We start from the raw sequence: 26,030 nt of genomic DNA, 5'->3' as shown, positions 1-26,030 counted from the left end.
CACCAGTTCTCGTCCGATCACTGAAGTTAAGCAACGTCGGGCTCGGTTAGTACTTGGATGGGTGACCGCCTGGGAGCACCGAGTGCTGTAGACTCCTTTTGCTGGTATTTCCCCTTGATTTGCGAGAAAGACCCACCAGAAAAATTCCTATATAATGTCTACGGCCATACCACGTTGAAAGCACCAGTTCTCGTCCGATCACTGAAGTTAAGCAACGTCGGGCTCGGTTAGTACTTGGATGGGTGACCGCCTGGGAACACCGAGTGCTGTAGATTCCTTTTTGCTGGTATTTCCTCTTGATTTGCGAGAAAGACCCGCCAGAAAAATTCCTATATAATGTCTACTGCCATACCACGTTGAAAGCACCAGTTCTCGTCCGATCACTTAAGTTAAGCAACGTCGGGCTCGGTTAGTACTTGGATGGGTGACTGCCTGGGAACACCGAGTGCTGTAGACTCCTTTTTGCTGGTATTTCCCCTTGATTTGCGAGAAAGACCCGCCAGAAAAATTCCTATATAATGTCTACGGCCATACCACGTTGAAAGCACCAGTTCTCGTCCGATCACTGAAGTTAAGCAACGTCGGGCTCGGTTAGTACTTGGATGGGTGACCGCCTGGGAACACCGAGTGCTGTAGACTCCTTTTTGCTGGTATTTCCCCTTGATTTGCGAGAAAGACCCGCCAGAAAAATTCCTATATAATGTCTACGGCCATACCACGTTGAAAGAACCAGTTCTCGTCCGATCACTGAAGTTAAGCAACGTCGGGCTCGGTTAGTACTTGGATGGGTGACCGCCTGGGAACACCGAGTGCTGTAGACTCCTTTTTGCTGGTATTTCCCCTTGATTTGCGAGAAAGACCCGCCAGAAAAATTCCTATATAATGTCTACGGCCATACAACGTTGAAAGCACCAGTTCTCGTCCGATCACTGAAGTTAAGCAACGTCGGGCTCGGTTAGTACTTGGATGGGTGACCGCCTGGGAACACCGAGTGCTGTAGACTCCTTTTTGCTGGTATTTCCCCTTGATTTGCGAGAAAGACCCGCCAGAAAAATTCCTATATAATGTCTACGGCCATACCACGTTGAAAGCACCAGTTCTCGTCCGATCACTGAAGTTAAGCAACGTCGGGCCCCATCAGCTGATTTCTTTTTACGTTAGTTTCTTAAGCGCCCTGTAAAATGGATATTCAATGACAACTAGATTATGTGCAACATTGTTCCATGAGGCCGTATTGAACTATTTTATTTGACGTACGCTAGAGGGCTTTCGACTCCATCTAACAAACTAAAGAGATCAAAAAATTACCTTTATCTCGGAGTTTAATAACGCTAATTTGTGCCGATGAGTTTCGTTATTTTTTAATTAAAAAAAATTGTTTCATATTTAATGAGTTAATAACCGTTTTGTAACGCGGGCGGTCATAATTTTAAAATGTTGTGGAATATGGTGAATTATGCAATACAAGTCATGTCATGGGTGTTTCTAACAGGCCTACGAAGGTTGGAATACTCTCTTGAAGTCTCAATTGTGGTAAAATTTCAATGTTTAGCCGGGGTTGCCTTGTTCAGTGAATTATTTTGGCCTCCTTGCCTTTGTGACATCATAGACCTTAACATAATAATTCTATCGACTTTTTGTAAAAGTAGAAGTGGTTCAGATTGGAAATGTCATGTCAATCCACCTAAATACAAGGCTATGTTAATATGTGTTTATGTTCTAAATTGTTTGTAGGCTAGAGCACCACAATGTCCCAACTCTTCCAGAGAACCATTAAAGGACTAGATATACTGGATGTTCATTTGAAAGATTTGAAATTTATGTAACAGAAAATACAAATACACCTACAAGAGTACATTATAGTTTATTATTAACAACAACAATTATAAAATATGTTCAAAAATATAATATATTAATAATTATATAGAATGTTATACTACTCAACGAAAGGCACTAATAGCAAGTCATAGTTGTATATTGTATACACTTATATCAGTATAGTTACAAATATCATAGCTGTATTAAAAAGGATCCAATAATTCATTGTTATCAAATAATACTGATGAAAGAGAATAATAAAACAGTCATAATTTACCAATAACTCTGCCAAACTTTTTGGCAGTCATTTTACCCTTTCCCATCACAGCTGGAACTTGGGTGACTGGAATAATGGGGCTTTAACATTGCTAAAAATATTTTATTTCAAGAGTAAATAATTTTTTTTTATATAAAAATCTGTTTTGGAAAAATGAAAAAATGCTTATTCAAAGATTCTCAGATTGAGATAAGATACCTGAAAGTTAAATGGATGTATTTTAAAAAACAAATTTTAGTGGTTTACGGTATAACAAATTAAATTCAGTTTCATGTTTTGACCAATAACCCAGTTTAATAAACATCAATCATTAAGATTTGGCATAACAATACTTAAAGCTCCACCCACTAAATGTAGACTGCCTGTTATCAATATCTGAATGTGAGAGGCATCATGAAATTCAGATGGTATATCAGGAACTACACAGTTTTTTTCAACATTTACACATTTATCTTTCCCTTGTGTTGCCCAAAATAAGGCACTGGATATGCAAGGTAATATGTGAGTATGGTATTTTAGGTTCTCCATATCTAACGCCTCTCCATTTACCACAAAGAGTTCATTTTGAGCTCCATTTAGCTCCTCACCCAATTTACTTGTACCAAAATGTTCTGATGTTCCATTTTGAAATATCTCTCCCCGAGTTGTCTTTGAGTGTTCACGTTCAAAATTAAGAGTTTCCCAGATTGATTTGTAATATTCACAATTTTTATTTCCTGCAGTTTCTGTCATTGCTTTATATTCATTATCTAGAATTATATGGAAAAATGAAAATTATAGCCGGTTACATTTCAGAGGCTCAGAATATCCTTCGATAATAGAAATATTAGAAATGATGATGTTTTGTTGTTTTTCTTAAAGTTACCTGTAGACAACTTACCGCTGTGATTAGGATCTATGGCAGAATAAGCTAAATTTGGTGTAAAAAGAGCTCCATTAAAATTACATCTCTGAAATAAGGTAGACATTGTTATAGAAAGATGGTATGGGTCAAATTTAATAGAAGTACTTCAATATGATCTAGGTTATCTAGACACAATAGATACAGTTCAACACCTGATTCTCCTTTATGTCATTTACATCCAAATACTTCCATACACCATGCCTTTCATATACCAAATATGATTAAATTCTAATTTGGTGCATGAGAACATCTGTATGGTAATAAAAGGCTGATGATGTCTTCGGAGTGAAAGTGTTGGCTTAATATTTATGTGTTTCTTTTCCATTTATTTTGATACATATGAGCATTACTTCAAACTGTTTGTCTATAAATATTATATACTTTTCCCGGCATTTTTATACAGAAGGAAAAAGGGAATAAATATAAAAAATTGAAGTAGCAGGCATAAAGAGATTCATTGGAAGTTAAGTCAAGTTTCAAAGGAATGACAGCAATCCCAGCTATTGCATTATAGGTGATATCTGATACTAATATATAGGCCAGACAACTACTATAAATCTTGTAGTATTACCTGAAGTTGATTTAGAAGTATACTAACATCTCTACCACGACCACCAGTTAAATTAAACACTAATATTTTTACTACTTTTCCTCTGAAATACATGTATAACAATATCATATAACTTGACAACCAATTCAAAACAAATTATCATATATTTCAAAGGAAACATCTAGAATTTCAAAAAGAAGTCAATCTTCAGAATACTTGAACTGACTTACTTTACAGCCTTGGCTTCTTTCGTAGATGATTCGTTAAACCAATCCACACATTGCTAAAAAATAACCACAAAATTTAGTTATATACAGAATGTAAGATATTCAAGTTGGTCTTTCTATATGCATCAGGAACATAGCACTCCTCATGAGTGGTTCTGTATATGATTATCTATTATGACATTGCTAGTGCAAATACTTGTGAAGTCAACTGGTATATTTGACAGCAAGTTTATAATCCAGTTGATTTTCTTCTGAAATCACAGGATCTACAGAAGAGAAATGGGAATGGCACAAACAGAAGTTATAAATGTCATCAATACACATATACAAAGTCTAGTTTGCGATGTCAGCATCTGCAGGAAGTTAACGTTAACTTGTCATCTACCAATCAACCACATACAAAGGCTAGTGAATTCCTTCTACATTAATCAATCTAAACTAAATTGACCCGTTCCCACCCAACTCACACAAAAAAAAATGCCTGAAATCAGAAAGATGAAAGTTACACACTTTATCTAGTTTTTATAGAAATATCTGATGATTTAACCCAACTTCTAAAAGTTTTAAATGAATTTGTATAAATATTTAACAGAAAAGACAGCAAAATGAGGTTTGAAATTGCCAAGAATAGGCCAAATTCGTAATTGGTTTAGAATTACCTGAACACTTTCAAGTGTATGAGCACCATCTAAATAATATGTTATACCAGGCCTTTGTATAGTTTGATTTCTACCATACCATATACATTCCTTTAAACCTACAGTTAGTTAATTTACATTATTTTAAACTTAGTTGCAAATATGAAATACAACCTTACATTATACATTTCTGCATGCATGCAGTGTACCATGAGGAAAATTGACAGCCAGTACCATTGAATAATATATGGCCCTTCAATCTACATCCATGACAGGGCAAGTCAATATAAAATTGAAAGGCTCTATCTCATCTTATGCATAGAATGAATAAAATAAAACTCTTTGTTCTTTGCAACTTGAGACTAAAAATAAAGAGTCCTGCTACTATTGTTTAGATTGACAAAGAAAACGAAACAATATTCACCTTGTTTTTCAACATCTGTAAGTGGGTCCACATCAATAACTGGTATACCACACAATTTGTTACTAGAATCCATTGATGATGGCAGGGCTGAATTGTTTGCTCCTGAAAAAATAATTTCAGATCAACTATTATATACCTGTGTACTAATAGGGAAAAAAAGTGGCACAGGGTCTCTGTTTATCCACGCAAATGTTATTATTAATCATAAACAAAACTTTACTTACCTGAGTGTGTTTGCTTCCATATTTTACATAACTGTACAGCTAGAGAAGCATTTACAATCTGTTTGTCTCCATTAATACCAAGTTTGATATCTTGAGAGACATTATCTATACATGATGTTACATACACTGGATTCTATAATAAAATAGACAACAGTAAAAGAAAGTTTCCTGACACTAACTATAAAATAATGCACCATTTAGAAAGTCTGGTTTAAAGGCTTCCAATTTCAAGTAAAATGTTAAAGCAAAATGGCAAGGATGGGAGGTGATAAGGTTAACCAATAATAGAACAAAATGGCATATTTAACATATTTTGTTCAGATCTAGGTCAGTATTAACAGGTTGTTGATAAGATATCTAATTGGCAAAACGTAAAGTCACATCCTTGATTTCACTCATACTCACATTTTTTTCTACAGATCTGTCATGTATAACTTTCATTGCTTCTGGTGGTTGTTCTACTGTGACAGCTGGCACTCCTTCCTAGCAATATAAATACAGAAAACACATTATTACCATGTTGAATCTTTGAAATGGAGTCAATTCAAGTCATCTAGTCATAGAGACATCAATGTAGATCATTAACCACTTACCTTAAAAATGCCTGCTTTATTCCAAGCAATGGATGCCAAATCTTTGCCTAAAATAGTGGTGTGATCTAAACCAAGAGAAGTAACTCCACAAACAATTGGGTGTTTGATAAAGTTGGTACTGTCATACTCTCCGCCTACTCCAACTTCCATAATGGTCACATCAACCTTCTCTTCCAGGAATATATGACAAGAGAGAACTGTCAGAAATGCAAAATATGGTGGCATCAGGTTATCATAACTTTCCTGAAATTCAACAAAAAAGCTGAACTATAACAGTCCTATACACAAGCCTAGAAAGTTGCCTCTTGCCTAATAAAAAAAATCCTGCCAAATGCTATTTAAACTATTTAAAATGTTCAAGTGTCAACTTTTTTTTAGTAGGTGATTGAAAATTACACATCGATTTAAGCAAAATAAACACCATGTTGTAGAGAAATATGTCTCCTAATTATTTTCAGGTATAACGTTTTTGATAATAAAAATTTTGTATACTGCCCTTTTATCTTTAACAAATGCGCTCCAGTGGATATATTTTGAGTTAATGTTTTAAGTTTGTAACACTGATGAATAAATATATATCTAATTGTTTAGAGGTGTATAAATATAAAGTTTATCCACTATTCTTTATACAAAGCAAGACCAGGTTTTGTGAAAATCATGCATGTATTTGATATTATTACCTCTGATAACAATATTGACAATGTACTTACCTTGCTTGCATCCAATTTATTATAAACATGCCAGAAATTAGAAGTAAATAATTCTTTTGAGATTGGTTTCCCATTAATACGGAATCTCTCTCGGACTTCAACTAAATGTGGAGAACTAAAAATACAAAATCATCTTGCTTACACTCAGACAGTAATATTTTCTTTTGAACTCTTTTAAAGATAGAATGTAATCACATATTATATATTTTCTCTTCTTAGCTTGCATCAAAATAAATTGAAGTTGTGCTATAAATTATAATGCCTTTACATTTGGACCCAGTAGGAATAAACTACTACTATCTACTATCTATTTCACTGATTTACCTAAAAAATGCTGTTTTATATCCTTCATGACGTAAAATACTTTCACAATATGCTGCTGTAGAACCTTTACCCTTGGTACCACTAATATGTATTATAGATAACTTATCTAGATCATCTAACTGAAATTAACAGTTTTAAATCAAAATATTTTACACAAACTGCTTTACATTAGTCTGAAATCAACAGCTCACACCTACTTTCATTTTCATATCATTTCAAAAGGTGCAATTTACATTAAATCCATACATTTTTTAGATCAGAGCATTGTCTTCTATCTTTCAAAACCATAAGTTTACTTCTGTGCACCTTATTCATGAATATCATGAATTTGAGTAAAACCTTAAGGGGGACTGAATAAGCTTTCTTTTGGTATTTCCATCAGTTGAGATATGTTTAATGTGTACATCTCATAGCAAACTAGGCCTTGGTTTAATGTTTAATCTGAATGAGTAAACATATTTTCCATTTCAGACCCTCTAACTTTTATCACTAACAGGAGGAAACAATAGGTAGAAAAAAACAGATGTTATTTTAACCTAGGCCTACATATAAATTTAGCCTACTGGGATTAAGCCTTAGACTTCCAGGTTATACTGACTATAATGACTAAGAAATTCTAACTCCTTATTCAGTCAGAGGCCCTCTCCTTTTTCTTAAGTTGGTGAATCGCATAATATACTTACTGTTAATCCAGATCTGTGAATATAATCTACCATATTCTGTAATCTTTTCGCTGCAGTTATTTGACATCTCTCTAGAGTAAGAGCATTTGATTGAAGAGAATTGAGAGTTCTCACTGCCTCCTGGAATAAATCATTTAACCATGTAAATCAAAGATTTTATATTAAAGGGACATTGTCATTGTCTATTTAATGTTCAAACAAAACTGCTGTAACTAAAAATACTTTTCTCAGTGGCTGTGCCCCTTTAATATTTTCTAAGACCATTGAATGAATTGGATGACCTATTAAAAAATACAATTTAGAACCGGTAGCCTATTTAAGAAAACTTGGTTAATTTTTTATCAAAAGCTTAAATACATTTAGGAGTTTTAGGTATAAATGTCATATATTCTTGAGAAATATTAGTATCAGTAAGAAAATTGTTTACTTCAAATGAGAACAAATGATCATTCATTCTTGAACTAGCCTATGTCCTACCATCCAGGCATCCTATTCACCACTTAGATATATCCTATACAAGTATATTATGTCCTTTCAAAAACAGGATTCAGATTAATGTATTAGAATGAACTGTATTATACTACCTCACTATTCATGATCGTAACCCCTTTTTATCTCCGTTACGGTACCTTAAACATCACATTAAAGTCATAGTTTGATTTTTGAATAATAAATTTACATACCGGTACGTATACTTACACTATAAAAAAAAACATAATTATAGGCTTACAAAGTAAAATTATAGCACTTTTTACATTCTTTAATTATAAACATTATCAGCAAGTGTTATAAAGACTTAAATCAGAAATACAACATTTTCAAAAAATCAAACTATATCTTTAATGTTTATCTTTAATACAAAGTTTATTATCAATAACCACGTGGGTCTAGTTTTCTCAAAAATTAAACTCTGAACTGTGTTTTACCTCATAATGTTTTATCATATTTGGCTTATGAAATAGACTTTGACTGGTGTAATGTGATGACAAGAAGCTTTTCACCATTTTACACAGTTTATAACGGCAAAACATCCCGTTATGTGTACAGTCACTGTTGAATCGCGTGCGTTTCCCATGTGAAATGATTGGCGAGAGTGAGAACAATTTACATTGGTCGATAACTTTTATAACCAGAAACATACTGAAACAGGCCTGGGTTTGTTTCGTAAAAGTAATATACTACAGAATAAGGCGGAAACTTTAAGGGTTTTATTCAAATTTATCAAATGTTATCTTCAATATTGTCATAATTGACGTCTTATGTTATTCTGACTGTATTGTAAAGAATCATGGCAATGACCATATCAAAAGGTCGTATTTGATATACAAAAAAAGAACAATCTCAATTTCGAAAACTGTCAAAATAGGATGATATAGGTCAACTATTGGACAATCGGTTTCTTTACACATAATACGTATCTGAAAATACATATGTTTTTTTAGTCTTATAAGCAGAAACAAAATTGTTCATTCAAGAACGTTGTACAGAACAACCGTGCTTGCAAGAAACAAGTGCGACCAGATAGAACAATCGACCAGTCTACCAAAAAACCAAACAAGAACTGGATAATCTTTATTTGGTTCCGCGTAAAATCATTTTTGATTTGTTTCTTTAAACTCCAAAGATAGGGGAGACATGGGAAGGCAGATTTTTTCATACGAATATCGACTCTCTGGTCACAACTAGATCAAGATAAGATTTCCGAACAAAATAATATAAGCTCATTTTAGCCACTAGGCTGAGTCATGCAGGCCCGTAGCTAGTTTCGGGTTTCAGGGGGCTTAATTGTGTAAAACAACAAGTCATTCAAGTCATCTACCTTTTTCAGGTTTTGGAGGGGACGTAGGTCTTTTTTAGCTATGGGCCCCCACGAAAAATGGTTTGTTATAACAATTGCACCTCACTTTATTTGTAGCAAAGTTAAGAAATATTATTTTTATACATTTTGGGCGTTAAATATGCGCCAACATGCGCCAAACCAATTCTATTTTTCAATAATTTTCTTCCATAAAATAAAATGATAAAATATTAAGGAACTAACGTCTACCTATATATACCAGCCAATAAGGTTAAGCCTTAATTAGAGTCAATTGTGTAGATAAAAAAACATTTATAAAAGATTGTAAAAAAAAACATTTACCGCTTTAAAATATGCAAAAAAGAATTGATATAGGCAGAAATTGAATTTGCCTAAAAATATAATAATAATTTTACTTTACACATCGGAATTATAGATGTTTATTTCTGTGATATTGCAAGTGAAGGTTGTAGGCCTACATGATTTTTCTGAAATCAATCATCTCGTTATGTGGAAGGACGAAATGTTCTGTCATTCCCCTAGATTATTAAATTCCGCATAAATCTTTGCCCTTTGAAAGTAGTTTTTGCTAAATAATGACCTATATTTTAGTTCCGTAATTGTATCAATTCGAGATTTATAGATATTTACATATTATGAGGCACTCTACATTGGTCTAATTGTGTTGTTAACTATTGACAGTTCGAGAGATCCAAATCCAAATTTTAGACGCTTGATGTTGATCACATGATTCGGACATTATTTCCTTTTTTTCGTGAATAAAGATGTCCTCGGCATCTTTTCAAAACAGACTCGATGATATCCAGAAAAGGCTAGAAAAAGAGAATATACTTCACGACAGCGACAGAAGGGGTAGGGAGGGTAGTACCCCTAACCATGGACCTAGACGACCACGCAATTGTAAGTGTTTTGGCGATGAAATTGTCGATATAAAATGGGGAAATCCCACTTTTTGCCCTGTTTTGATTTCTATTTTAGTCCTTATTCCCAATTTTCTCTGCTTCTTATTTATTTGATTTCCATTTGCATGATATTTGGATAAATCAAATAAGGTAAGTCTATTACAAAAGAAGAATTGTGAGGGAAACTTATACCTTGGAATGAAATTTTTTGGTTAACAGATGAGATAGGACGTAGGCCTGCCTACTGAAATAGATGGTTAAATTCCCCGTGGGTTAGCCTGAATTGGAGGGAGGGGTAGGCTCTTCTTTTGTTCATGCACATTTCTTATTTGGTACTTCTGTAGACCTTTTCAAGTTTTTTCCCGAAGAATAAGTTCAAGTTTATATTAATTTTATTATAAGAAAACAGTCATCATCTATGATTTAGCCAAAACTAGAATAATGTGTTGCATTAATTAGATGTTAGGAGGGATGGACATGTAACAAGGTTGATTATCAATGTCATCTGGTGTAGGGTAAAATAATTAATTATCATCACTAGGATTTTAAGATTTTGATTATCCATCATCAAACTTTTGTATCAATTGAATACATGATTACATTTACTCCCGTGTAGGCCTACCTGTCATCAGGTCAGTCATATTCAAAGTTTCCATTCAGCATATTTACCCACATTTAAAGTAAAATAACCAGTCAAATCAATATAATTATATTACTCTACCATACTTCAATAAAAGAAAAATATCCCATGTAATACTTTTGACATTTTTTTATTTTGTGTAAGAATATTTCTGAGTTGAAATAATTCGATTAAGTCGATTATCTACATCTCAATCTCCCTTAATCTTGTGTCCTTTTCATTAAGATCTTTCTATTGTAATTGATATTAACCCAGATTTGCTTTGCCCACAAAGTTAAGTTAAATATGATAGCTACCGGTACCAGGCGTATAATGTACACCTTTAAAAAAATGGATCAATTTCATTTTTCTTTTCAGTTACCACAAACCCCAGTGATTCAGTACGATCTAGTTCAGCACCTTCACCTAGTCGTCCTAGAGATTTCACACTACCTACTAATGTTTTAGATGGTCCTAGTCGTAAACGCACATTACATTTAGAACCAGGAACTGGAAGAACCAGACATGGTGAAGGTTCTAGATCCTATTCCAGACATCATGATAGGTAAGATTGAGATAGGCTCAAAATAGGCTGGAAAATGTAAAGAGGTTTTGAGTTTTACACCCAACCTTTCTGCACCTAATTGGGCTATGGTAATTTTGCCAGAGCAGCAGCATTAAAATACTCTTTTTCGCCTTTACACTGTCGAGGGATCTTTGATGTGCACCAACTGCAACTCAAAAGGGGCCTCATTTTATTGTTTTGTCCTAACAACTAGACTATATTTCCATGTCTCTATGACTTTATTTCCTAATTCAAAGCTTAACATTCTGAATATTGCAGTGCTGAAATTGATAGAAAATATGAAGAGATTATGAAACAATCAGGAATATTGACAATAGATGGCAAGGTAAGCTAATGATATTCTATTATGGGACTTATCAGCCAATTTTTTTAATTTCATCTTTAGAAGTGTAGATGTAAGACCAGATGAAGAGATGTAGTCATCTAAATATAAAGATAAAGATTTATTAAATATTAATATTATTTTAGAAGCCATAATTACTTTTTCCTTATATGACTTTTCCATAATTCTGGACACACATGGATTTGAAGGCTCAAATATCGATGGTGATCTGTGAACTCTATAACTGATAAGTTTTGCTAAAAAAAATTCCGTTTCTGAGACTAAGGTATGATTGGTCCAAAAAATTGGCCCACCTGTCCCTATTAAATAAAAATTTCTTAATGAAAATGTTAGAATCAGCTCGGTCACATAGATTGTAGATATCTCTATATTCATTCTTAGAAGTGTTATGAAGAGCCACATTTAAGTATTATAGACAAAATTCAGTCTGTGACACCATCCTAAAATTTTGATTTTTTTTTTCCTACAGAAAGTTCAGACTGAAATTAATGACCTAGATAATTTAGGGGAATTAGGTCATGGTACATGTGGTCAAGTGAATAAGATGAGACATAGACATACTAAACACATTATGGCAGTCAAGGTGAGCTATGTTAACTTTTAATATTCATCGAGAATTATATTTAGCAATGAAGTCCTTTTATGATGCTGGCAAATGTCTAAAAATCAGTACATGTTTGGAAATGGATTAACTTTCCAATAATGATTATGGATTTAATTTATTATTATAGCAAATGAGAAGATCAGGTAATCAAGAAGAAAATAAGAGAATAATAATGGATTTAGATGTTGTATTGAAATCTCATGATTGTCCTTATATCGTACAGTGTATAGGTACCTTTATTACAAATGTAAGTATACTTATTTTCTGTCCTGTACCATACCACGTCTTAGTCTATAGTTAATATTGTCATTAGTCTTTTGTTTGATCTCCTTCAGCACAGCCAAGTAAAGTCATTTCAAAATTTCCAAGAGCTAAACTGTCCTTTTTTTTTTATTCAATTTTAAGGTTACAGGAGCTGTGGTGCCTCAGTGAGTTAGATACTTGCTTGCTAACCTGAAGGTCCAGGGTTAAATCAACATTTTTAAACCCAGATTAGAGGGGCTGACTTGATGCTAGGCTGTTTGTATTCCACAATGAACCTCAGGCCCTGTGCATGTTACAGATCCCTTGACAGTTGGAAATAGAAAGAGCAGTTTTATGCCACTTTCCTGTGCAAGATTTCCCTTATTGCACTCTGCATGACCTTGTCCGCCTTCATAAGCCCATTAAGGTGCAGAAAAGTAGGACGTTGAACTCCATTTATTTCATTTCATTATGGTTGCACAAAGTTTCCATTCCTCAACCAATGTTAACGTGATTCAGTTCAGTCAAATTTGGATTTACAATTTCATCTTTTCAATGTTTTATAGAGTGAAGTATGGATATGTATGGAAATAATGGCTACATGTTATGATAAACTATTGAAAAGATCAGGTCAACCTATTCCAGAGTGTATATTAGGAAAAACTGCTATTGCTGTAAGTATTGGCCCTTTTTTATTGGTATGAATTTGAATAACCTCCATCATCCAGTCCCTTTTTGTCAATGCACAGCTCCGACGAAAGATGGACTGGAACAGTTGATTAAAATCTTTGTAATTGACTTGAGTCTACTGTGGCTATTGTATCTAATCAAATCTTGTTTAGGTGCGAGGCAACATGATTAAAAGTAATTCATTGATTATAACATCTCTTCAGATTTTAACTCTTTGCTGGAGGAATTAGTTAATTTAACCTCCCTGGACAGAAATGTCTCTGTGGGGATTGCTATTTTGATCTGTAGTTATCTCCCTTGATGGAACTTTAAATCTTTATTACACAGTTTTGGCTGTAAGTCTGAGATTTTTTTTGAAAGAGAGGTTTAGTATTCAGTTTGTCTACGCCTTCTGATTTCAGGTTGTTAAAGCATTGAATTATTTAAAAGATTCTCATGGGGTGATACATAGAGGTATGTTGTGCTTAAATCAAATCATTAACTTATCAAATATTAAGGACTTTTATCTCTATTGCAAGATGTCTGATATTGTGGCCCTTGAGAGGTATGGATGCCCTTAAAGCCTTTAGATCTATCACAAGGTTGATTCAACAGCTTTTTTTGAAATTTTATTGATAAAAATTCATTGTTAAATTGAAATTTTATGATTTTAGTCACATGTTATCCATGTATTTCAGACGTCAAACCTTCCAATATCCTACTGGATGAAAAAGGAACAGTTAAATTATGTGATTTTGGTATTAGTGGAAGATTAGTTGATTCTAAAGCTAAGACTAGAAGTGCAGGGTGTGCAGCTTATATGGCAGTAAGTAACTTCTAAATCAATCACTGGATGTTAGAAAATAAAACAAACAAAAAACTAAGTAAATGTTGATTTCAGTTAACCAAAAGGGATACTTTTATCATTTCATGTGATTTCTGCATTCGTCCATGTTCTTTAAGACTAAGAAATTAGAACAGATGGATTAATTACTAGGTTATGACCATATTTGACTTATCAATTTGACTTATCTATTCATACAAAGAAATAACAAATTCTGGTTAAATTTGATAACGAACCTTTCTTGATAAATGTGGGTTCAAGTATATTGACAATTGCAGGAGTTTTTTGTTTGTATGTGAATTTTGAACCCAACCCTCTCAGTTTTCTGATTCTAATGATGATGATAATTGCTATATTTACAGCCTGAACGTATTGACCCTCCTGATCCTACTAAACCAGATTATGATATTAGAGCTGATGTTTGGAGTCTAGGTATATCTCTAGTAAGTATTGTATATTCTTGATTTTAGTCATTATTATTTTCTAATTGATTTTTATATAAAATCAGAAGGTTTAGTTTTGCTTATTTCGATTTCATGTCCGTATTAATTTCCAATTGACTGTTATAATGTTTTGAATTGTTGTTTTCCCTATTATGCAAATCAATGGAAATGACTTAAATACCCTATATTTATTACATTAGCTTCCATTATGTTATGATCATTAAGTGATAGTGATTATAAAAGTGATAGAAACTATTATTATTTAAAGTATTCTTACCCACCATTATCTAATTATTATTTTCAGGTTGAATTAGCTACTGGTGAATTTCCATATCGAGATTGTAAAACTGATTTTGAAGTTTTAACCAAGGTTTTAGAAGAAGAACCACCAGTTTTACCACAAAATGAAGGGTTTTCTCAAGAATTTCAATCTTTTGTTAAAGAATGGTATGTTTTTATCATCGTTTTATGCTTCAATTAATGAATTTTAAAATCTCTTGTTCATGGTAATTTGAATTGATTGAATTCTGTAGTGTATAACTGAACATTGTCTTATTAGCCATGTTATCAAAAATTGAGTACATCACTTTATCTTCTTCCTAGATTCTGTTTGAACTCACTAGAAAACTTATTAGATAGTTGTCCAAAAATCTGTTGACTACGAAAACGTGTCATTTTATTGTTTTTTCTTTTCAGTTTGACAAAAGATTACAAGAAAAGACCAAAATATCGTAAATTATTAGTAAGTACAACCAAAAAAATGTTATAAGGAACTCGGATTTGGTCATCCTAATCACCTCTGGTCAATTTAACCCTGTCTGTGATGCAGTCTAGAGGGTCTGACATTGACAAAGTGTTCAGAGATCACAATAAAAATAGGTACCGATTCACCATCTGTTTGACCAATCGTACTTTAGTCTCAGAAACGATATTTTTTTTATAGCTAAGCTAATCAGTAATAGTATTCATAGCTTACTGAAATATGCCATTTCTGTACATTTCTAGTATTTCCGATGACTATTTACTTTTATTCTAGACTCTAATCAACCTCCGCTAATAGCAAACCTGTCCCTTTAGCAGGTTCTATCAATAGATCCCTTCACTATGGGATATCATGAAAAGAGTAAACCAATGCCACAGACTTGACAAGCATTCCCTCATTTCTCATCTCTAGTAGCACCATTGAGAGCAAAAAGTATTGGGAAAAACTCCACTTAGTTTTTAGCAAGATGGTTAGTAGTGTAGCTTTAAAACTTAAATCGTCAATTGAAATATAATTTATTGTTTAGGAACATCCATTTATAAAGAAATATACAGATCAACATGTGAATGTAGCAGCCTGGTATGCTGAGTATTTACAACGGTCAAGTCCAATGAGAGTATCGTGATCCTGGTCTTGATACTATTTTTATTATGGTAGGATGTCTTTGATACTGTCTTATTTCCAATCCATTGTAACATATTCTTTTTTTTCTAACCTGGTTTACTTCTGTCAGTGTTGCAGGAAGGGGCTGACATTCAAAAAGTGGCTTGTCAAATGAACTACAGGCTCTGCTTGTTGAAGATCTTGCAACAGTTGGAAATCGAAAAAGAGTAGGGTTACGCCCCTTTCTTGGCATTGCCTGTCCGCTTTGCCTAACATTTTGTATGATAACTTGGTTATTGTCTTAAAGCAGTCTGTGATACACTATGGTATTTAGTATATTCACTTCCTTTATATTTACTGCTTCAAAGGGATTCTAAGAGTTTACCAAACCTTGATGTGTGTGTACATTAAAGTTTCAAATTGCTCTTTTCCACATTGACTTTAATAAGGCTTGGAAACCTCTTTTGAATTTTATAAACATATTCATCTCAAACCTGAATAATTTTATAATGTAGGATAGTGTTAGTCCTTGAAAGGTGTCATCTCGTACCCATGTCTTGCTCATTATGTTCATACAATCATTATTGCTATCAATATGTTGTATATTTTTCAGAATAAAGATCTGTGGTCTCATCTTGGTTGTATATTAGATATTATGTCCATCATAAAGAAATATCACTATTTATTGTGTTATACCATCAGTTATTATGGTGAATTTAACAGTTTATTTATAATGGTGGACAGACATCAACAAGCACAATATATTTACTATACAAACATTTGAAGCTCATGAGCTGTATTTTGAGCTGAGTTAGGAGTTAGCATTGATTTATGCAGTTAACATCAAAACAAGTTTTTAATTTGTACTTGAGTATGGATTTGTTCTAGCCTTGTGTGGAAAAAGGTGCTGCAGACCTATAAAACCAGACATTCAATGCTGCATACAAAACCTGTGCTGTGAATGAGATTTTGCTTTTTTTTCCTTTTTATCTTTTAAACCACATTTTAAAAGTCTACCTCAATTTACTAAGCCCTGATTTGGTGTGTGCTAAATTTGGAAATGGAGACTAAATTGGAATGTTTTTTAAGTCTGTTAGTGAAGTTTTATCAGCTATAAATGAAACATGAGAAAGGATTAAGTTTTATGTTCATGCATTGTTTGAAATTTCGAAGGAAAAAAATCAGTATAATTGGTCCTGCTTTGATTGTATTAAACATTTTGAGGATATTTTGCCCACAATCTTGCTGTTAACTGATAATGAATTATTGCATTTTGAATTTCAGCATATTGTTGAATTTATTTTGTATATTAAGATATATTCCTGACAATGTATCAAAGTTTGAAACAGGGTTGTTGATTAGTGCTTTGCCAGTCATGTCTGATGTGTGACAAAAATGATAGGCTGTGATAGGACACTTTTTTGTTTGTACCTATAATTGCACACTTTTCCATTTTGACCAATGCAGGGCTTTTGGTTTCGATATTTTTGCAGTTCATGTCTGATTGAATCATTTTGGTGTCTGCAAGTGATTACAACACAAAGGACCTGAGATTTTTGAATACTAAAGCAAGGAAAAGCTTGATTAATGTCCTAGCATCAAGCCTCTGGATTCAAACTTGGTATGAAGTTGACAGTTATTCAACTAGGACAGTAAATGTATGGGGCAAGGTGTTTGCTTTACGAATATTGACTGTGATTAATTATATTATGATATTATTAGATGCTGACCTCTATTATATTATTTAGCATTATGAACCATTGTAACTCTTAAATACTAGTGATAGATGATATCAATTAATATAGGCTGTTTTATCAATCATATCAGTCTTGCTGAGATTGAACTCAGATTTAATAATGGGTGTTTGTCCAAGTTGAGTTAGTAGGCATATTCAAATTAACAGGAGAAAATGTCCAACTGTAATTTTGATTTTTGTAAAAAAAAAAAGTCAAAGGTTATGGTCGTAGAGTAAGTATGTTCTAACATCAAGTTTTTCGATAATTTTTGATGTCATGAAACCTGTCACAATATTGAATTCCTATTTGTCCTATTTGGACAAAAACAAATTACTCACTTTGCTTGGCAAACAGGTTGAATTTTTGGAAGCAAGAAGATTTATAACAAGCTCTGAATGCCTCAATTAAAAGTAATGGAATATTTATTTTAGTTAAATAAACTAGAAATAAAATTAAGAGTGTTTCTCTCTGAAGAAATCTATAATTTATGGCACTTTTTGTCATCATGTGATCCTGACATATTTGTAAAATAATTTTATCATGTAAATATTGATGTATAAATGTGTTGTGGCGCCTAATTTTTATGTCAGAAAAAAATTGTAGATTGTCACTGTATGTCGTTTGTCTAAAATAAATGTTGTAGATTATAAATTATAGATTATTTTTTCCTTTGGCTGTTTGAAATTAACACTCTTCAGTGATGAAGGTTAGAATAATGTCATCCTCTTCACTGATGAAGGTCAGAATAGAGATGCGCTCTTTTGTGATGCCGGTCAGAAAAAGTAACCCATTTCTTAGTGATGCAGGTTAAAAAAGTGACATCCTATGCAATGATACAGGTCAGAATAGTGACATATTCTTCTGTGATGCAGAAGAAAAACACACCTCACTGATGCAGAGAAATATAAATCTATTTTCATAATAAAATTAGTAACAAAGAAACAACATACAGTAATATACAACATTGTGGTATCAAATTGAGCAAATGGTGAAGTCAACAAGACAAATATAAGTAAACAAACTATAAAATTTTCTTGAGAGCATTATTGCCAGAACTACTACTTTCTTGTATAATAAAAAAAATATGAATATTTAAGTAGTTAGCTTAATTAGGTATATGAAAGAAAATCTGATATGTGTGAAATTTATATGAAAAAGTAACTTTTTTTATACATCTACTGAATCCAGGCTCCTATTAATTTTTGTATAGTCATTCTAGTTTGAGTCAGTTCTGGGATATCTGTGGGAGCTGCAGGATACATGTTGGCACAATGAGCAGTTCCTGCAAGTAAATATGTAAAGAGATCATTCAGATTTAACTGCAGATTAAAATATCCTGTGCCAAGCATTTTTAAATGATGTATAGTGTGGTATAGTATTTTTAACATCATTAGCCTCTATCATACAGAATAGTGGTAAACCTGATAAACTTCCTCAATCCTTGTACTTACCATTAATAAAGATAGCAGTACTTCCAGCTGGTAGATTATCTAATTTACCTAAAGCATGCCACTGATCTATAGAACCATTAGGAAATACTATTCTAGAAGCTTTAATATTCTTAGCACCATAGTTTGTATTGGTTCTATTAATACCAGCATTAATTAAATCAGCATTAAAACGATAGCCATAAATATCTTTACATTGTTGTACCCAAAAACTGAAAAAAAGTCAAATATAGGCTATTCATGGTTTATCAGGTGATAGAGCTTATTCCAATCAAGCAATAACAATTTTCATAATTTAAACAATTCATTTCAATTTTATTCCACTTTGGACAACGCAAGTGGTTAAAGCAAGTGATTCTTATTTTATTGTTGATGAACAACACTCCATTTACAAGCACTGAGAACTCTAATTTCAAACTCTTCTTACCTCAAAGGAAATCTCTGACCAAAAGGCTGTTCCACCAGATCAGATGTTTGAAAAAATCCAAATTCTGTACATGTTTGATAGACCCATTGTCGACCTATAGCAGAGAAAAATATATATTTACAATAAACTTCTGATTAATTGAACGTAAAGAGGAATCAATGAGCATAAAGTAAAATGACAAAAGGCAATTGTATCAGTTTTGACAAACCCTACAGCCTATCATGGGGGAGGCCTAAGTTCAATTGCTGGCAGACTTAAAACTCTAGAATTCGACAATTTTAAAAAATTTTAAAAAGATTTCTGAGCAGAGTTTCTTGATGCAGTTCTAACAATCTCTCAATTATTCGTTCATAAACAATCTGCAGGCTTAGTTGCAATTACTAAAAATTTGACTATTCACCATCTTTGCAAATTGCAAAATCATCCTCATTGCACACTGCATATCAAACTCTAGAAAGTCACTGACAATAAAGACAAAACACTTACCTCCTGGAGAATCTGTTTTATTCCAATCAGAAATTCTCATCTCCTCTATCATATTATAATAAAGAAAATCTAAACATTTCTCAGAATAGGTAGATAACATGAGAGAATTGACGTCAGCATAACGTTGTAGAGCAAGACCTCTTGATGTATCAGTCATAATATCACATAATACATCTAATGTAATATTAGCTCCTACACCACCCTGTAAATAAACTCAATAAGTGACAATAGTCAACTGTAGGAACGCTATTATAGGGGTTGGATATTCAGCAACTGCTAGAAATCTGTGATATCTGAGAGAATGTACCAATTGCCTGATTTAAATGACCTTAACACACCAACGACTGAAAAGTCTAAGTTTCTGCAGATGAACATCGGTTTCTAATAATGTTCTTCCTAATTGTACCAGAGTGTTCAAAATCTTCAATTCTTGTAGTGTTCAAGTGATCCAGTGAGATGCTTTGCATTGTCGTCAGAAATTGAAAAATCAGCCTCTCATATGAATATTTAGACAAAACAATAGAACTCAAAGCTCATTAATATGACTGAATCAAACAAGAACAATATTTCATTTACTTCCCTTGAATAAGAACACTTACAAGTGAAAATAATCTAGCAAATAAAATTTTATAATATATATCTATGCAAACTTTGAAAAAGTTCACAACTTATAAATGCTGTATTTATGCTGAAAAATTCACAGAAAGATAGCTTGCCAGGCAAGGTAACATATGCCCACTGGCAGCTGTCAGAAATGATTAAACAGCCTTTAGTGACTACAGGGTTGCACAATATAGCTAATAGAGTGAAACGTCAAGTCAGACACGATATTTCGGTGAAATATTATCCGATCATCGCGAAAATCGATAGGGATCATCTTCATAATGACATTGACATACAAAATAAAAATCAAAAGAATCTGTAAAAAATTGCAGCCTGTAGAGTGAGCACGAGTTGCACAATATAGCTAATAGAGAAAAACGTCAGGTCAGACACGATATTTCGGTGAAAAATTATCCGATCATCACGAAAATCAATAGGGATCATCTTCATAATGACATTGACATACAAAATAAAAATCAAAAGAATCTGTAAAAAATTGCAGCCTGTAGAGTGAGCACGAGTTGCACAATATAGCTAATAGAGAAAAACGTCAGGTCAGACACGATATTTCGGTGAAAAATTATCCGATCATCATGAAAATCGATAGATCATCATGAAAATCAATAGGGATCATCTTCATAATGACATTGACACACAAAATAAAAATCAAAAGAATCTGTAAAAAATTGTAGCCTGTAGAGTGAGCACGAGTTGCACAATATAGCTAATAGAGAAAAACGTCAAGTCAGACACGATATTTCGGTGAAAAATTATCCGATCATCACGAAAATCAATAGGGATCATCTTCATAATGACATTGACACACAAAATAAAAATCAAAAGAATCCATAAAGAACTGTAGCCTGTAGAGTGAGCACGAGCCAAATGTGAACGGACGGACGGACGAACGGACCGACGGGGTGATTACAATATACGCCCATCTTACGTCTGGGCGTATAAAAAGAAGGAATCAAAATAATACCAGTTGGTCCTTGTCCAAACCTCTCGAACTTGATAGAAATTCTCTTAATTTGTTTCTTTCCCTCAAGATCAGATATTGAAAAGTTGCATATTCCATATTGGTTCTGATGAGTATATTATATCAATAAGAAAGCAATAAAGATGAGCTCTCAGTATTCACCTAGTGATGTTATCTCTTACCTCAAAACCTCTATTATCTTTATTGTATTGAACTACTTCTTCAAAATTATTAGCTAAATTAGAGAAGAGATTAGCTATATCTAGTTTATTTTCTATATCTATATCATCACATAATCTAAAATAATAAAAACAAGAAATAAATAAAATCCATTAAATCTTATTAAAGGAAAACCTGAGAGTCTAAGCTATCAGGCAATTATTAACATATAGTTAAATTCTGCAGGAACCACATATGTCTGATTGAAAATTGGTACGGTGCAAATTGATGCTATCGGTGTCCCCAAAACACATAAAAAATCTACAATCCCTTGATTATTTTTTTAATGACACAATGTCTATTGAATTGCAGACACATCAGGTCTGGCTTTGATTTCATCTTGAGAAATGCAATTAATATTGCTGAAAACAAAATTTTGAAATTTAACATTGTAGAAAAATGGCCTAAAACTGGAGACTCAAAATAAAAATTATGGAAAATAACTTATATCTCACTTGAACATTTTCTTAAGCTGACCTCTACCATCCTCTGTTTGTAGAAGTTTTTCAACTGCTGTAGTAGCTTCTTCAATACCTTCATTACAACCACTACCTGTTGTAGCTAGAGAAGCCTGAGTCACATCCAAATATTCTACAAAATCAGAAAGCAAAATATAAAACATTCCAAATGATCCCTTTATACTTTATACTATGGTTACTTTAAATTTGACCAAGCTTTAAAAAATTCCAGATGACAGTCTTTAACCTACTAGCTAAATGTTATAGACTTTCCTGGATTTGCAGCTTTATTACCTGCTGGGCTATTTAGTTTGAGAACTCAGTAATATCAAGACATAATCTGACATTGTGTAAAGTAACTTAAAGATGGGTTTCCTTATTTTTAAGTGTCAAATTAAGCAAAGTATTTTCTAATAAATCATGTATTAATCAAATCATGTTCTTTTTGCATATAATTAGGAGTTCTAGCCAATCATAAATTCCATGTACGTACTTTCTGGATAAACAAAATAAAAAAGACTTTTTGACCTTTCTTGATCAGTCACTCATTGAAATTCTGCTGGTACTTTTCTTCTTACTTAGCTAATTTCGAATTAGTTATTGTCAAAATGGTATTTTTCCAAGTCATTTGAACACTTCTACTTTCTATTCATATAAGTACTAGCATTTTCATTTTCATTAATGAAAATAAGGGAACCCATCTTTAAAACCTACCTTTAAAATCAATAACAGCTAATAAAGGTGCACTAGTAGCTACAGCACCATCAATAAGATGTGGGTATTTTAATCTTAACCAGGCTGATAGTGAACCTAATATAAACAATTAAATTTAAATATTCAAACCTCTATTCCAGTAACTATTACTTATTTTACAAAATGGTAGATATTACATGAGTTTTAGTCTGATAAGAAATAAGAAAAGACGTCAGAAAGAATATGTAGTCAATTTGTTTAAACAAGAATAATCAGATGAAATATCCATTAAAGTGTTTGTGAATAAATGTGCACAAGAGAGGGTTTTAGCATATTTTTTAGCAGAATTTCATTGGGTTTTCTTCCATATCAAAACATTGTATTACTAATATTCTTTGTTTTGGTAATTTTGTAGCATCTTATTTTCAATAAGATTTTTATATATAAAAGTTATACTAGTGGCTCACATAAAACTCTGTTGTAAACTACCTCAAGCTTATAATCTAAAAGTAAAACAAACCTGAGTAAGATCCACCAAAAGAGATCCATTTATTGTCTTGAAGTTCAAATTTATATTTACAATACTGAATAAAATAAGCACTATCAGCTAGAGCCTGCTCACTGCTTAAATACTGTAGATTTTCTGTACTCATATCACTGTAATAGAAATACATAGAGTTAGGTCTATAGGCTGATGATGAAAGGTGAACAGACTGTTAAATTGTTCACATACGGATATATTGTGAACAGATTGATGAATAGTAAACAGGCTAAAGGATGGCGAACAGACTGATGAATGGTGGACAGACTGATGAATGGTGGACAGACTGATGAATGGTGGACAGACTGACAAATGGTGAACAGGCTGATGAATTTCAATGAATGGTTAACAGACTAATGAATTTCAATGAACGTTGAATAGACTGATGAATGTTGAACAGAATAATAAATGGAGAAAAGAACTGATGAATGGTGAAATGGTAAACAGACTGATAAATGGTAAACAGACTGATAAATGATGAACAGACTGATAAATGATGAACAGACTAAATAAATGGTGAACAGACTGATAAATGATGAACAGACTAAATAAATGGTGCACAGACTGATAAATGATGAACAGACTAAATAAATGGTGCACAGACTGATAAATGATGAACAGACTAAATAAATGGTGCACAGACTATATATATAGTTATATATGAAAGTCATCTTTAATAAAAAAGGTAGATGATTTTCATCAAAATCTATATATTTAGTAGACACCTATTAGAAACAGATATCAGAGCTAATATTGAAAAGAAACTTAAGTCACTTACGGTGTGGGATGAGACTTTCCATAATATCTATGTTCTATAGAAAACAACATGGCATTATAAGCTTGAGCATAATCAATCCAAGCTCCATCAACCATCCATGTTGGTCCTAGTGGTCCTTCCCCTCCCAACATTAAAAATACTGGTCCACCTTTTCTATAGTACTGATCATTAACATAATATTTCTACAATACAAAAGTTTTAAAAACTTTAAATATTTGTAGCCTAGCGGTGCTTTAACTTTGTATAAACTTAGAGAATGGTGCTTGAATTAGGTGTTTAGTTTGCAAATGAATATAGGTATCTGGAACAAACTTTTAATTTCAATTCAGGAGGCCTACCACAATATACAAACCTGTTGCCATGTTTTGGTGTTGGCATCATTGAAATGATCCTGTCTTTGTGTCACCCACATTTCAGAAGGCATGTTTTTGGGTGTCTTCTCTGTGACTGGAGGGTTACCAAGGAATCCATCTCTAGGTCGACCCCTGAAAAATCTTGGTTCCCTTGAAAAACAAATTACTACTAAGGTTAGCACCAAAAAGGTGAATATATTCGATGTCGTTGCCATCTCTACAACAAAAAGTCACGTTTGAAAGATAATAACAACACCGCCTGTCATATGATCGTCACGTGATAGAAATCCCAGCATGTGATAAAATAGAATATTATGACGTAAAAAGTATACCCCTTGATACTATTTTTAGCACTAAACTTAAAGGAAGATGTCTGCAATGATGTGCTTCAAATGAATATTGAGTTATCATCAAGCAAAATACTTAAAAAACTATTGGAACACAGTACATGGTATAATATTCCAGAGTTTTATTGTAAACAATAACGTTTCAATAAATTGCAATGTCATCATCGTACATAATAATATTATTAATATTGGTTTAGCCTGCATCATGAAATAATTGTTTATGTGACAAGGATCAAAAGAAAAAAATTGATAACTTCAAGCTTCATGTATTCCCTTTATTAAAGATTTACACCTGAGCAAGTATCTCAAAATATTTTGGCAAGAGATTTTAAATATTATATTATAGGCCCCTAAACATAGTGATTTATTATGCACACATAGGCTACGGTTAGAGTTGTCGGGGGATTATAAAATGTAAAATATAGCTTATCAACTTCACTGAAGAGGTGTATAAAGGTGGACTCAGGTCGACTGGCGATTTAAACCATCTCATCATATTAAACAGACAAGTGCGACATTTTTTTTTTCTTTTGACCTATCATACTTTAGTCTCAGAAACGAGATTTCTTTTAGCCAAGTCAATCAGTATAATAGCGATCACAGCTCACCATGGAAATTTGAGCCTTCAAATCCACGTGTGTCTAGAATTATCCGCGTTTGAATGTTAAAATGAAGATTCGTCAATTTAAGATACTCTGTGATATGTAGAAAAGATATATATAGAAATAGTGAGTACAATTCCTAGTTTAAAGTATTTTAAAAGGAATTATGCGATTTTCGTACATTTCTAGCAGCCTACTTCTGTAGGCTATTTACATATTCAAGACAAAAATCAACCACCCAAAAAGGAGCATCTGTCCCTTTAATGTGGGCTCAAGTCGATTTAGACTTTCTCATCATATCAAGGTGGGATCAGGTCGACTGGCGATTCAAACTATCTCATCATATCAAGGTGGGATCAGGTCGTCTGGCGATTCAAACCATCTCATCATATCAAGGTGGGATAAGGTCGACTGGCGATTCAAACTATCTCATCATATCAAGGTGGGATAAGGTTGACTGGCGATTCAAACCATCTCATCATATCAAGGTGGGATCAGGTCGACTGGCGATTCAAACTATCTCATCATATCAAGGTGGGATCGGGTCGTC

The 26,030-nt window shown here is 32.9% G+C and overlaps 5 protein-coding genes across 5 annotated transcripts; 1 reads left to right on the top strand and 4 right to left on the bottom strand.

The window, feature by feature from the left end:
• Positions 1-157: 157 nt before the first annotated feature.
• LOTGIDRAFT_73590 (hypothetical protein) lies at positions 158-591 on the bottom strand (the record flags this gene model as incomplete). Its single annotated transcript, XM_009064603.1, has 2 exons — positions 158-293; positions 527-591. Coding segments are annotated over 2 exons (201 nt in total), but the record flags the coding sequence as incomplete, so codon positions are not given.
• A 162-nt stretch (positions 592-753) lies between these two features.
• Positions 754-1,020, bottom strand: LOTGIDRAFT_129169 (hypothetical protein; the record flags this gene model as incomplete). The annotated part of the gene is made up of 1 exon (XM_009064686.1): positions 754-1,020. A coding segment is annotated over one exon (267 nt), but the record flags the coding sequence as incomplete, so codon positions are not given.
• A 1,378-nt stretch (positions 1,021-2,398) lies between these two features.
• On the bottom strand, positions 2,399-7,498 carry LOTGIDRAFT_129379 (hypothetical protein; the record flags this gene model as incomplete). Its single annotated transcript, XM_009064685.1, has 12 exons — positions 2,399-2,730; positions 2,961-3,045; positions 3,571-3,652; positions 3,780-3,832; positions 4,436-4,533; positions 4,965-5,011; positions 5,059-5,167; positions 5,434-5,545; positions 5,656-5,898; positions 6,366-6,480; positions 6,690-6,804; positions 7,369-7,498. Coding segments are annotated over 12 exons (1,521 nt in total), but the record flags the coding sequence as incomplete, so codon positions are not given.
• A 2,457-nt stretch (positions 7,499-9,955) lies between these two features.
• Positions 9,956-16,442, top strand: LOTGIDRAFT_220713 (hypothetical protein; the record flags this gene model as incomplete). The annotated part of the gene is made up of 13 exons (XM_009064684.1): positions 9,956-10,091; positions 11,091-11,277; positions 11,557-11,623; positions 12,111-12,224; positions 12,373-12,492; positions 13,055-13,162; positions 13,580-13,631; positions 13,856-13,983; positions 14,364-14,444; positions 14,749-14,891; positions 15,141-15,186; positions 15,734-15,860; positions 16,424-16,442. The coding sequence occupies 12 exons, from the start codon at positions 9,956-9,958 to the stop codon at positions 15,830-15,832; spliced, it is 1,281 nt and encodes a 426-aa protein (XP_009062932.1). The 3' UTR covers positions 15,833-15,860; positions 16,424-16,442.
• Positions 16,443-18,437: 1,995 nt separating this feature from the next.
• On the bottom strand, positions 18,438-24,608 carry LOTGIDRAFT_195134 (hypothetical protein). Its single transcript, XM_009064683.1, has 10 exons — positions 24,531-24,608; positions 24,179-24,360; positions 23,380-23,516; positions 22,881-22,976; positions 22,164-22,299; positions 21,672-21,786; positions 19,908-20,109; positions 19,422-19,515; positions 18,998-19,206; positions 18,438-18,828 (listed from the first exon to the last, which is right to left on the bottom strand). Exons 1-10 carry the CDS (start codon positions 24,600-24,602, stop codon positions 18,722-18,724), a joined length of 1,350 nt encoding a protein of 449 aa, XP_009062931.1. The 5' UTR covers positions 24,603-24,608; the 3' UTR covers positions 18,438-18,721.
• Positions 24,609-26,030: the final 1,422 nt, after the last annotated feature.

This window comes from Lottia gigantea (genome assembly GCF_000327385.1).
Source record: "Lottia gigantea unplaced genomic scaffold LOTGIsca_64, whole genome shotgun sequence".
In the NCBI taxonomy this organism is placed as follows: Eukaryota; Metazoa; Mollusca; class Gastropoda; family Lottiidae; genus Lottia; species Lottia gigantea.
The sequence above is the reverse complement of the archived record's forward strand: the minus strand, read 5'-3'. Positions and strand labels throughout refer to the sequence as shown.